The sequence below is a fragment of the Grus americana genome, chromosome 3, assembly GCF_028858705.1.
Source record: "Grus americana isolate bGruAme1 chromosome 3, bGruAme1.mat, whole genome shotgun sequence".
NCBI lineage: Eukaryota > Metazoa > Chordata > Aves > Gruiformes > Gruidae > Grus > Grus americana.
Genome location: NC_072854.1, coordinates 37908294 through 37921639, shown reverse-complemented (window position 1 = coordinate 37921639; position 13346 = coordinate 37908294). Strand labels below are relative to the sequence as shown.

At 40.8% G+C, this 13346-nt stretch overlaps 1 protein-coding gene across 9 annotated transcripts in view; it reads left to right on the top strand.

The window, feature by feature from the left end:
- The window catches only part of IBTK (inhibitor of Bruton tyrosine kinase), a 62140-nt gene extending 49079 nt beyond the window's left edge, over positions 1 to 13061 (top strand). For all 9 annotated transcript variants that reach the window (XM_054820699.1, XM_054820698.1, XM_054820696.1 and 6 more), the window contains 4 exons: positions 242 to 394; positions 8702 to 8770; positions 8896 to 9028; positions 11684 to 13061. In XM_054820699.1, coding sequence (XP_054676674.1) covers positions 242 to 394; positions 8702 to 8770; positions 8896 to 9028; positions 11684 to 11809 — 481 coding nt within the window. In that variant the 3' untranslated portion in view covers positions 11810 to 13061. The remainder of the gene's footprint in view (positions 1 to 241; positions 395 to 8701; positions 8771 to 8895; positions 9029 to 11683) is intronic.
- Positions 13062 to 13346: the final 285 nt, after the last annotated feature.

Sequence of the window (13346 nt, the reverse complement as noted above, 5' to 3'; positions counted from 1 at the left end):
TTCCATACTACTGGCTTGTTCTGTTCTCGTAGGTATTTATTTTCTGATGTTTACCTGTTTGACCCAAAGTGACTTATTTTAGTGAATGGGGTCCAGCAGTCATAATGGTGAGATACAAAAGCCAAGTAATACTGTATTTTTAGTAACTGAAAAGGCCCCCTTTGCTATCAGAATTGTAGAACAATATGGAGTGTTGGAAAGTGCAAGTATACAATGAGTTGTTGGGTTTGTTTTTTTTTAGGTCATCTTCATTACATTCTGCTTTGCCAAAGTCATTTCGTGATCTTGTAATGGAAGAAGAAAAATGTATGAGTGCGAATAATTCACCTGGTACTGGTATCAAAAGAGGTGGATATAAAGGAACTGAGGATTCATCAGCCCAGAACACCATAAGGTAAAAGAGCAGTCTTTTCCTAATTAATCAACCATTATACAAGAACCACAATAACCTGCTTAAATTCTGCTGAAATAAGAAAGGATAAAATTGTCATTTAAAAAAAAAAAATCCTGTAAGCATCCTATTAATAGAATCATTAAAACAATTTTATGAACAGAATACTCCTACAAATAGGAGGCTTAAAGACTAAAGCAATTTAATGCCACTGCTAATATTTTGTTTGATGTTCAAAGTGTTTGTGTCTATATATACGAACACGTGTGTGTAAATATATATATATGGATACAAACATGGCAGACTCCAAACAAAATACGTACATGTGTGTGCGTACACTTGTATATGTGTGTATATATAAAAATGATAAACCTATATTTTCTAACTTCTGTAGAAATTAGATATTCTTTAACATTCAGATATGGCATGCATGAAACAGAGTTTGCTTAGGAGTATTTCTGTGTAATCACTGAGTGGATAAAATCAGTTTATTCAAACACAGTTCTGGCATTTCCTGATCTGAGGGTTTTTTGTAAGCTGACTTAATTGTTTAGGTGCAATTTTTCATGGATGAAGAGGGCTTACTTAAATATTGATGCATTGGTTATGTCTGTGTATCGTAATTACTGGGGAACTACAATTCTAAGGACAAAAATAACTTGTTCTGAGGTACACATCAATTGTACGTCTAGTTATTAGACAATACTGCTTTTTGGTCAAACTGTTTTGGCCACGCATTCTCTCGCTACCTCCAATAAACCTCTGTTTTGGGTTAAAATAACTGTCTAAGCTGAGGAGAGAAATCTCAGCCTTATTCCTGAAAGTCTGTATGACTGAGTTGTCCACTCACCTGCATCTCTTCCTGCTATCATCAGTAACTTTGCACGCTGTACATTTCAAAAATATTTACAAGACAGAGGTCCTGAAAATCTTTCAGACTTTCCCACCCACTGTCTGGAAGCAGCACAGGCCAGCTGCCCCATGGCAGTAAGGGAGCCAAGGGTGACAGCAGGACTGGCTGGGCAGTGGCCTCCCTGGCAAGGGCACAGCCGCGCTGTGCCGGAGTCAGGTGAGCAGGGCAGCTCTGTGACGGAAACCAGGGTGAGCTGCAGACAGGTCTATTGGGATGAGGCAGGGTTGAGGTCAAATGTGCAAGTCAAGTCAGGGTCAGGTACAGCAAGGCTGGGCTTGGGCATAGCTGCAGCGTTGCTCAAGAAAGGCCTAAGACTGAGGGACTGAGCTTAAATATAGCTCCTGAGTAAAGAGGGGGAGCCCCTGTGAGCCTTTGCACAGCTTTTCATTGCAACTCAACTCTGTTCATAGCAGCCTGACTGAGGTTTACATGGTTGTGCTGAGGGAAAAGAGTTGCAGAGCCTGTTGGTGCACAGGGAGCCCTGACACTCATTACCTGCTAGTTTTTCTTATGAACTCCTGTTCCATCCTTCTCCAAAAACTGTCCCCTCCATAAGGAAAAGAAAGTTCTGCTGAGCCTTCCTCTTAGTTGCTCAGCTTGTATAGAAACTGGTGTTTCCCTAGGACAGAAGTAGTATGTGTCCTTTTGGTAGATAAAGACCAAAATGAGGGTAGAATTATAGGAACATTGTGTGTGGGATGGTGTTAGAGGAGAGAGGTAGGAGGGGTTTGGAGAGTGTGTGTGATGGGTGGGCATTCTTCAGGAACAGAAGGATAACGCTGAAGTTATTGTGATGAGTGGAGATGTAGGGACATGAAGCACAAATCTGCAGAAAACCAGGTATCATTAATTTTGTTGCAAGCAAAATAATAAAGCTTCTCATCATATGGGAGATGGCAGGGGCTGGTAATAAGGGAATTTGAACTGGATACTATTATTAGCTTTGTCACACCTGCTCTGCGATCTTCGTAAAGTCATTTCTTTTCCTTTTGCATTGCTTTGTCTAGTCTGTGCAGTCTCCCAGTCTGTATGCTGTCAAAGTAGATTATTTGAGCTGAATCCAGGTCTAATACGTTAGCTGTCTGAAAATGATACATTAAGCTAGTGGAAGCCTAGATGACTAGATTGACTATAATGAGTTGGAAAAGATGGCACTTTCAGAGCCATTTCAGGTTGTTTTGAATTGTGTCTGAAGATGCTTATTTCTCTTTATTAGATATAAAGAGCCTAGGTGACTAGTTCATCCATCTGAAAGTTAGAAGTTGAGTTTCTGGTTTGATGTAATTTTATTCTTTGACTGTACAGTTCCTGTCACAGTAGGCTCTGATTTTTGCCTATGGCATTCAAGGGCTATTTCTGTGAAGATAAATTATCCACACCCTTACCTCTTCCTTTTTAAGGAAAGGAAATTGCATGTGCATAGAGCATAAGTAATCCTCATCTGCTGATGTCAGACTCACTGATGAGACATTAAAGATATTTGCATGGCTACTGTTCCTGCTTTGTCTTTTTTCTTTTGATAAACTGTGCAGTAATTAAACTGACAATTTTCTTAAGTCGCTGGATGAGGGTTTTTTGGTGGTTGCATAAACGCTCTTTCATATACTGTCACCTTCCAATTTATGCAACCCAGAAATTTTCTGTAGATGAACCATGTCGTGAATGTGAAGATGTGAACTGGATTCAGTCCAGAGGCAGATCAGCACAAAAGCTGGGCCGTGTGGATGTGGCTGCATTGTTTCCAGGGACAGCTCAGCCTTGGGAGTTATGCTGTGCAGCTGTGCATGTGTAGCTCATAGTCCAAGCTAAAATCATAGGCCTGCCATGACTTAACTTTGTTGTGGCAGCCTGGGTTGTCTTCACTGTGTTACTCCAGGGAGCAGTGAAGAGTCTTAGTGGAAACAAGTCTTTGTGGCTTCGCGTGGGAATGGCCTAGTTCTGGCATGGCTAATAATGAGCTAATAAGTAGTATATGACTCAAATGGTACAGCAAAACCCAAGAGGTTCTGCAGGAGACCAGGCTTTGTGTTCCTTTTCTGAGAGCAGTCATTAGATCAGGGAGGCACTGGACCTGAACTGGCTTCAGATGACAAATCCTCAAGAAACACTGGGGACCTGAGTGCTGGGACATCTTGGTGGCTGTGCAGGAGTCATGCGAGTTCAGCCAACTGAGATAATCAGGTTGGTTCAGTACTGATGATACTTGGCTGGTTTTTTTTTCCAGGCAGAATCACTTACGTGTCTGCATCAGTCTTTAATTTTCAAGACTTCCAGGTTTCCAAGTTCTATATTTTTGAGGCTTTTTTTCAATTTTTCTGTATATGCTAGCTTCCCCTTTCCTGTCTGTTCCATTTCTCCTAGTTATTTTGATGCCAGCTGAGGAATTAATCTAGCATGTTGAAATATCTGCAGTTGATTTAATATCTGGACTGAGTGCCTTGCTAGCAAAAACCACAGATGTATGTATGTACAAACAGCTACAAAATATCTGAACTGCTTCCTACAATTTAAAGCCACATTTAAATTGAGGGAGATGATACAGGTATTTAAACTTATCTTTTAATTGATCACTAGAGTGTGCTGTGACACTGGAACTATTAACTCCAGTTTTTGGAAATTTCTGTTGTGGTGTTTTTTTGGTTGTTGTTTGGGGTTTTTTGTGGTTTGAAGTCTTACCTGGAAAGAACTTTTTATCTGTACTGAAACAGGGTTGTTAAGTATAACAATCTACTTGAATACATTTCTAGTAGTGCTGTGAGTTCTTTGGATTGTGAGTGGGAGGAAGAGCACAGCTGTCAAATGGGCTGGATCGGTGTTGGTTACTGTCAAATGTGCAGGAAGGTGAGCATTACTAAAGCAGGTGAAAAAAGAGATAAAGTTGAGAAATGACACCAGAATAAAGGCATTTAGTAAGTTGTACAAACGTGCTCTTAATTAAACAAACCAGCAAGCAAAAAACTGCCTTCATCTTCCCTCCTTCCCTCCTTCCCTCCTTCCCTCCTTCCCTCCTTCCCTCCTTCCCTCCTTCCCTCCTTCCCTCCTTCCCTCCTTCCCTCCTTCCCTCCTTCCCTCCTTCCCTCCTTCCCTTTCTCTGGTTCTTTCCTGCTTTTTATTATGTTGTTATCTTTCTGAAGTGTAGCAAAAGCTGGAAGCTGATTTATCTAGGCTTCAGCTAAAAAGTCATCCACTGCTGTTGAAATCATAGAATAATTTAGATTCTCTAGTTCAGCCTCCTGTTCAAACTAGATCATGTTGCTCAGGGCCTGGTCCAGTTGAGTTGTGACTGCTTCCAAGTATGAAGACACCCCAACTTTTCTGGGCAACATATTCCAGTGTATGATCATCCCCATAGTGCAATTTATTCATTTATTTATTTATTTATTTATTTTCCCCTTGCATCTAACTGGGATTTCCTATTTTGCAGCTCCCGTATGTTGCCTCTTATTCTATCACTGTGCACCTCTCAGAAGATTCTTGCTGCATCTTTTCTCTACCCTCCAGTTAGGTAGCTGAAGACAGCAATGAGATCTCTCCTTTGCTGCCTTCTTTTAGGATTAACAAAACGCAGTTCTCTGTTGTGTGCTCCAGCCCCTAATCTTGGTAGCCCTCCACTGGATTTCTTCCAGCCTGACAGCATCCCTCTTGTATTGAGGAGCCCCAAACTGGATATGATAGTCTGTACATAGACTAACAAATACAGCATAGAGAAGAATCACTTCCTTTGACTGCCTGGCTACACTCTCGCTAGTACAGCCCAGTATGCAGTTGGCCGCCTTTGCTGTAAGGGCACATGCCGATTCATCTTTGACTTGCTGCCAGCCAGGACTCTGCAGGTCCTTCTCTGCAGAGCTGCTTTCTAGCCAGTCAGCCCCTGGCCCGTATTGCTACGTGGAGCAATTCTCTTCCAAATACAGGACTTTGCACTCGCCTTTGAAATTATGAGTTCTTGTTCGCCCATTTCTCCAGCCTCTTGAGGGCCTTCTGAATGGCAGCATGGTGTCCAGAATGTGGACTGCCGCACCCTGCCCACACACTCCCCATCCATCTGTGGCCTTGCTGAGAGTGCACTCTGTCTTATCAAAGATGCTAAACAAGATTGGTCCCACTATCAGTCCCTGAGGACCACCACTGGTACTTGGTTTCCAGCTGGACTTTGTACAGCTAATCAACAGCCCCTGAAGCCCTTCAGTCCAACCCATTTTCCACCCATCTAGTAGTCCATTTGCTCAGTCCATATTTTTCAGACTGAGTATAAGGATATGATAACAGAACATGTCAAAGGTCTTGCTGAAGCCAAAGAACATGACATCCACTGTTCTCTGCAGTCTGAAGAGCCTGTCATCCTATCACAGAAGGCAATCAGGTTGATCAGACACAATTTGGCTTGTGTCATAAATCCATGCTGGCTATTCCCAGTTATTTTCTTCCATGTGTGCTCAGAAACTACTTGCACAAGGATTTGCTCCACAACCTTCCTCAGGATTGAGATGAGACTGATCAGTCTGTAGTTCCCCATATCCTCCTTCCTGAAAATGGGTGTAACATTGAGCTTTTTCTAGACATCAGGAAACCTCTGTAGTTGGTTGGTTTGTTTTTCTTCTTGCTAATATAGAAGCCCTTCTTTTTGTCCTGCACATCCCTCAGTTGTTTCAGCTCCAGCTGAGCATTGGCTGTTATAACTCTGTTGCTGTACACAGAAGTAATATTTCTATTTTCCTCTGGTGCACTGTCCCTGCTTCCACTGTTTATATGTGTCCTTTTTGAATTTGAAGTCCATCTAGAGTTGCCTGTTCATTCCTGCCAACCTTCTGCCACGCTTGCTTGACTTAAGGCACATTTAAATGATCTGGTTTTGTGTTGTCCTTGTATATCAGAAATCAGTCCAGGTGCTGCCTCTATGAAGTGTAGTCATTCTCTCTAGGTTAGAGATAATTTTTAGTCTTCTCTCAGAAGATGATCGGTGGAAGACTCAGTATCAGTTACTCTTCTCTGCATCTATGACAGTTTAGGTTAGTCTTCCTTGAACCTAAGAGACCAAAACTGAAAGCTCGTCCAAATGAGCTTTGTTCATTGTTATATGTGTTGGCATATTGGTATTTGTATCAAATGGAAACAACTTTGGTTTTTTCCCAGCCACATACTTCTGATTCATTATCATGATCAGTACACCCTGGATTCTCCTTTTTCTCTTCAAGCTGAAAAAACTCCCAGCTTGTAGTTTACTACAGCCTTCACTTCACACAGTCTTTTCTTTCGTACTTCTGAATTTCCCTTCCCATTGCTTTGTTCCACAGTCATACTGTTCATTTTTATCCTTTGCTAAATTAATAGCGTCTCTTAATATTGTCTACTGATTTGAGCTTTGCTGCTTATTATGTCCACCAACATTAAAAACTCAGTTATATTTCTTTTAGTTAACTTATTCTCTGAAATAATGATTAACCCAGCTGTAAAGTGGGTAAGGAATTAGCTAGGTAGGAGAGGTATGAGAAACTGGGTTAAAAAAAAAAAAACAGGTTATATGGCACTTGACTCTGTGTCATACAGAATTCCTATATTCATTTATCACACTTATCTGGCATGACCCGATACATTTCTTAAATAAAATAGGATTCTCTAACCTGCCATTGGTTTTCTTTTACCAAAGATAAAACAGAAAAAAATTACAAGATACTGATTTTCTACTTTTTTTCCCCATTTTTAAAAATTCTTCAACACATCTGGAAAAAGCATTGCATAGTAATGAGGTCAAAATAAAGGAACTGCAGATAGAGTCTCAATCTGGAGAATGGTACGGCAGATGTGAGCACTCTTGTCATGGAGCTGTTGTTTCATGTGTCAGTTCTTTCAAAGCTCTGGAATAGCGGTTATTTGGCAACATCCAGTTTGGAGAGTACCACACCTTTTTGGTTTCCTCTCCACCCAGGGTACCGTGGGCTGTCCTGCCAGTGTCTGATATGATCACCATTACTGAAAATGGAGGGGAAGGATCATCTTGACTCACATGAACTGTGCTTTCCTGGTGGAAACACAGAAGCAATATGACCTGGCAGAAGGTGTATCTGCTGGGTTTAATTCAAGGGAACGACACTGTAGAAAGCCTCTTCTGAAGTCCAGCGTTATGCCCTGGCAGCTGTTGCTGCAGTTTTTTTTTTTTTTTTTTTTCTTTGAGCAGTTAAACTTGTGTTCATTCTGTTCCTTGGGTAGTTGACTGTTTGATGGGCAAAATTATATTTTGTGACAAAAAGCTGGGCATGGTTCATTTAAATGCCTTTTTTGATGATGGATGTTGCATTTCAGATTTTTTGAGATCTTGCCCTCATTGCTTAGTGGTAGGAATCGTGATTCTTGTTGTCTTTGGAATTGTGTTCTGGGGAGAATATTCCAGGCAGAGAACCTAGCAGTTACTGGAATTCTCTTTGCTTTCTATAGATTTTTCCTCTTTTCCAAGAGTTTGTGGCCACTTACAGAGGATTACCAAAGCCTTAAAGAAAATTGAGACTGATTTATTGAAATACCAACACTCTTAGAGGTTTTTACAGTGCCATAGAATAATTCAAAAAAGTCTGCTAGCATTTCATAGTATGCTGTAACATTTTTTTAAGAGTTCTGGAAATTGCAAAAGTTGCCAAAGATAGGGACCTATTCTCATTATTTAATATCTCTTTCCCCCCAGATGTAGGATTTTTCTGACAAATCTACTTGTTTCGTAAGACATACAATATACCAAATGTGACTTTTTTTTGTTGAGAGTTTAACATTTTGCAACTGAACAAAGTATCTTCCTGTTGGGAACTCTTTATGGATATTTCAGGGTTGGGTTTTTTTTTTTTCAATTCTGTTAATTCTAGTTTTATGTTATTCTTATGAATGTGGGAGGTGGTTGCAACATATGTACTGAAAGTCCATAGTTTCTGGGCTTACACCTGAGGAAGTAATTTACTAGTGCACTTTTAGCACTGGTTCTTTCACACAAAACACTTAATTTGAATACAGGACAATTGTTTGTTTTTTTAAGTTGAAGCCATTCTTTTCATATTAATTGCAAATATTTATAGTCAATGCTGTTAGTGCATAACTCAGTTGACTGTTTTACATGTAAAAAACCCTTTTTTATTTTTAAAAAAGCACTTCAGTTCAAATGCTCAAATGTTAGGAAATGCCAGAATTAATGCCTAAGCTGAAAATCCATTAAGTTCTCGTAGTCGGAAACAAGCATCAGTGTCTTCTCTAGTCACAGTATCACACTTAGACAAATTCAGCATTACATCCTAATGCCTTTCCCCTGGAAAAACCCTACAAACTTGTAATTGCCTACTGTAAATTTGTACCTCACAGTACGATGTAGTAGAATGCTCTGTTAGTGGCTTTCACTCTCCTTTCCTACTTTTTTCCAGGTGCACAGCTAGAAGTAGCCCAGGTCTGGATGACCATGTCCTGGATTCTCCACAGCTGGAGAGTCATAAGTAAGTTTGACAGTGGCTTAGATTCTGGAGCTTGTTTCTGTGTGTTGTGCTGACCTTGTTCTTGATGATGCCTCATAATGTCATTTGTTGTGGGGTTTGTTTTGTTTTTTGGTTTTTTTTTGCAGTCCTTGGTTAGCAACATCACCAACTAGATCCCCTGTGATAGCACCTGTCATGTTTTCAGCTATTGTAGAGGAAGAGCTCCAGCAAGAAGCTGCTCTGATTAGGAGCAGAGAAAAACCTTTGGCTTTGATCCAGGTAAAGCACTAAGTACTGCAGCTGTGAAGTAACACAAGGAGTTTCCAATGGCTGTTTCAGAGACCAGTTTCTAGGATTAATTATGTATTTATATGTGTAGTATCATTTACATAATGGTATTAAATACCATTTAGGAATAACTTTATGTTGCTGTTTGATAAGGTAGGCCTGTATTAAAGTCAAATTGATGACTGAGTCCATGATTAGAGCATTCATAGCATCAGAGAATGGTTGAGGTTGGAAGGAACTTCTAGGAAATTGTCTAATCCAAACCCCCTCTCAGAGCAGGGTCAGTTAAAGCAGGTTGCTCAAAGCTGAGTCCAGGTAGCTTTTGAATATCTGTAAGGATGGAGACTCCATGGACACTCTGGGAAACCTGTCCCAGTGTCCAACCACTTTCACAGTAAAAGAGAATTTTAGGTTTAAATGTAATTTTCTGTATTTCAGTCTGTGCTCATTGCCTCTTGTCACTGGGCACCACTGAGAAGAGCCTGGCTCAGTTGTCTTTGCTGTCTCCCATCAGATATTTATATGCTTTGATAAGACTTCCCTGAGCCTTCTTTTCTCCACGCCAAACAACTGCAGTGCTCTCAGCATCTCTTCATATGTCAGATGCTCCAAGTTCTTAATCATTTTTGTATCCCTTCACTGGAGTCTCTCCAGTATGTCCAGGTCTCTCTTGTACTGGGGAGTCCAGAAGTGGACCCAGTACTCCAAATGTGTCTCACCAGTCCTGAGTAGGAGGGGAAGGATCACCTACCTCAATCTGCTGGCAACGCTGTCCCTCATAGCTGTCACTCTTCTTTGCCACATGAGGACATTGCTGGCTCATAGGCAGCTTGTCCACCAGGACCCCAGATTTTTTTATGCTAAGCTGTTTTCCAGCCTGTTGGTCCCCAGTGTGTACTGGTGCTTGGGGTTATTCTTCCCAGGAGGTGGACTTTGCATTTTTCTGTGTTGAACTTAATGAGGTTCCGGTTAGCACATTTCTCCAGCCTTTCTGGGTCCCTCTGGATAGCAGGACAACCCTCTGGTGTGTCAGCCATTTCTCCTGATTTTGTATTGTCTGCAACGTTGCTGAGGGTGCACTCTGTCCTATCATGTGAGTAATTAATGAAGACATTAAACAGTACTGTCCCTAGTCTCAATGTCACTATTGGTGCTAGTGACTAGCCTCTAGCTGGACTTTATGCCACTGATCATAACCCTTTGAGGTCACCAGTTCAGCCAGTTCGCAGTCTGTCTCACTGTCCGTTTATGTAGTCTGTACTTAAGCTTGTGAGGATGTGGAACACAATGTGGAAAGACTTGCTAAAGTTGAAGTAAGCAACATCAACTGCTTACTCCTCATCCACCAAGCCAGCCTTCTCACCATAGAAAACTACCAGGTTTGGCAAGCATGATTTCCCCTTCATAAATCCATGCTGTCTATTCCCAGTGATCTTCTTGTCCTCCCCATGTTTGGAAATGACCTCCAGGAGGATTTGCTCTTTCACTTTCCTAGGGATCAATCTGAGGGTGACTGGTAAGTAGTCAGCCAGATCCTCCTTGCCTTTCTTGAAGGTAGGAATGAAATGACATTTGCTTCCTTCCAATCCTCAGGAACCAACCCTTATTGCCACAACCTTTCAAAGAGTTTTTTGTTTGTTTTTTTTTTTTTTTTTGAGAGTGGCCTTGCAGTGGTATTGGCAAACTTTGATCTCAGGGGCCTGGGATTGCTGAAGGCTGGTCTTACCACTAAAGAAAAAAATGAAGAAGGCTGTTAGTTCCCCAGCCTTATCCATGTCCTTTGTCATTCAGCAGTGGGACCATGTTTTCCTTGCTGCTGTAGAAGCCTTTCTTGTCACCCTCCATGTCCCTTGCCAGATTCAAGTCCAGTTGAGCTTTGACTTTCCTATTTCTGTTCCTGCATGCTCAGACAATGTCTCTCTTTTCCTTCTGGATCGCCTGTCTCTGCTTTCTTTTTGTTTTGAGTTTTGTCAGGAGCTTTTTTTTTTTTTTTTTTTTTCCGTCCATGCAGGCCTCCTGCCACTCTTGCTTTGCTTTCTGCTCATTGGCATGGACGATTCTTGAGCTTGGAGGAGGTGATCCTTAAAATCAACCAGCTCTTCTGGACCCTTCTTCTCTTCAGGGCCATATCCCACTATTTTTTCCAGGCAGATCCCTGAACAGATCATAGTCTTCTCTTCTGAAGTCCCAGATTGTTATCCTGCTGTTTGTCTTGTTCCCATCTCTCAGAATCCTGAGCTCCACCATCTCATGGTTACTGCAGCCAAGGCTGCCCTCGACCTTCTCGTCCCTGACCTGTCCTTCTTTGTTTGCAAATATGAGAGCCAGCACAGTGTCTCCCTTTGTCAGCTCCTTGATCATCTGTGTTAGAAAGCTTTCACCAATGCAAACCACCTGGAGTGCTTGTGCCCTGCTGTGTTGCCTTTCCAGCAGATATCAGGGTGGCTCAGGTTTCCCATGAGGAGCAGGACCTGCAAACATGAGGTTTCTTTTGAGTTGTCTGAAGAAGGGCCTCATCTACTGCTGCTTCCTGATTAGGAGGTCTGTAGCAGACATGCATTCAGGACCAGTAAAGCCAGTTCTTAATTGTGCTACTGGTGTAAATGTAGATGTGGCACTGACAAACATGTTATGTTTTCCTTCCAGATCGAGGAGTGTGCTATTCAAGATTTATTAATCCACTATGAAGCTTTTGACAACCCTGATGAATTTGTGACTGTTGAAAGGGCTCCACAGGGACCTATAGCTGCACCTATGTGGAACAAGCACTAATTTATACTCTTCACAGTCCATGTTGTACGTGCACTTCTGAAGTTCTAATTCTCATTACAAGTAGAACGGGACTGGAAGAACAGGAATCATGTAATTTTTAACATCAACGTTCAAACACTGCACATAATCACTAGATATTTGTTAGAGAGAATGGAAATAATGTGTTCACTGTGTCCTTCACCCACAGTATATATTGTATGTATGTTTTGAGAGACTTTCCTTAACAAGGCATATTATTAGTAACGTTACATGAAGCTGTAGATTGGAAATGCATTTGCTGTTCTTAAATTGTGAGGGTTTTTTGTTAAATTCACAGGTGGCTGAAAAATGAGTGCTTATTTTGTGACTTAATGTGGAATTGAATGTGCAGAATTATACATCTTTAAAGTCTGGGGGGGGGATATATTCTTCAGAGCTTTCTGGCTAATATGGACTATTGCGAAAAGTTTGTGCTTGAACTTCACATAAAAGTACAGTTTGATAATGCAGTTTTCCTTAAGTTATGTGTGTAAGCACTGGTTCTCTGATTGTTGCAGCCAGTAGTTTTTACTGTTGTGCCCCACGATGAACCTCTGCGCTGTACCGAAGTGCCCTGCCATTGCCTGCTCTCAGTTCAGTTGTGCATGTTTTTTCACTGTCGTGAGGCTGGCCTTGGAGCAGTCAGCTCTGTTGTGAAGTAAAGCACACAGTTGAATAGAACGTGGTGGCACTTGGTTAGCTCATCTATAGTCTTATTCTGGTAAATATGGTACAGTTTTAGAACCACTGTGTTTAAGGTACAATTCACTTGAAGTGCTGGGGAAATACAAGATCTGTGTATTCATTTTTAAAGCTATAGGGACGAATGCTTGACTGTGGAATTTGCAAACACCTAACCTTCAAAGATTATCATAGGTGGCTTTCAATATTGTGTGTTCCAAAGTTCTCTGTGCCTGGTTTAAACAAATTTATATATGTATAAAGAAAAAAAAAAAGTAGCCTTATCTGCAATATTCTGTCTAGTTTGTCTGTTTGTATAGGTGTGTTTGAACTTGTACTTTTTCAATAGTGTCAGTACTCATGAACTCTGGAAAACTGGAATTGAGAGCTACAGAAGATGAATGTAGAGAATTGATCACTGTGTGATAAAAGAGTTGAATCTTGAAAAAACCTATGTAGATATGTCTAATGGTTTCAGGTCAAGCTACACCAAAAAATCCCTCACAAATATTGTAAACAAATGCAATAAACCATAAAATCTTGATTTACACAACGTTAGTATGCTTTTATGTGCTGTCTATATATAATTAATGCTTTAGGTAACTATAGAGTAATCTAAAAGTATTTCTTTTGTATATGAAACAAGAACTGTAGACGTTTTGAAGTTATACAGGCAAAGGAAGATGTAGCTTTTAATTCTATTTTAAATTCTACTGGTGATTCATTCGCTATACTAACGAGAATACTTGCAGTAAGTGCTTTACTTGATGCACTGCAGGACCTTTGAGCCTACTGAAACTGTCCTTCTGAATTAAAAGAAAGCTTATGTACTGTGAAA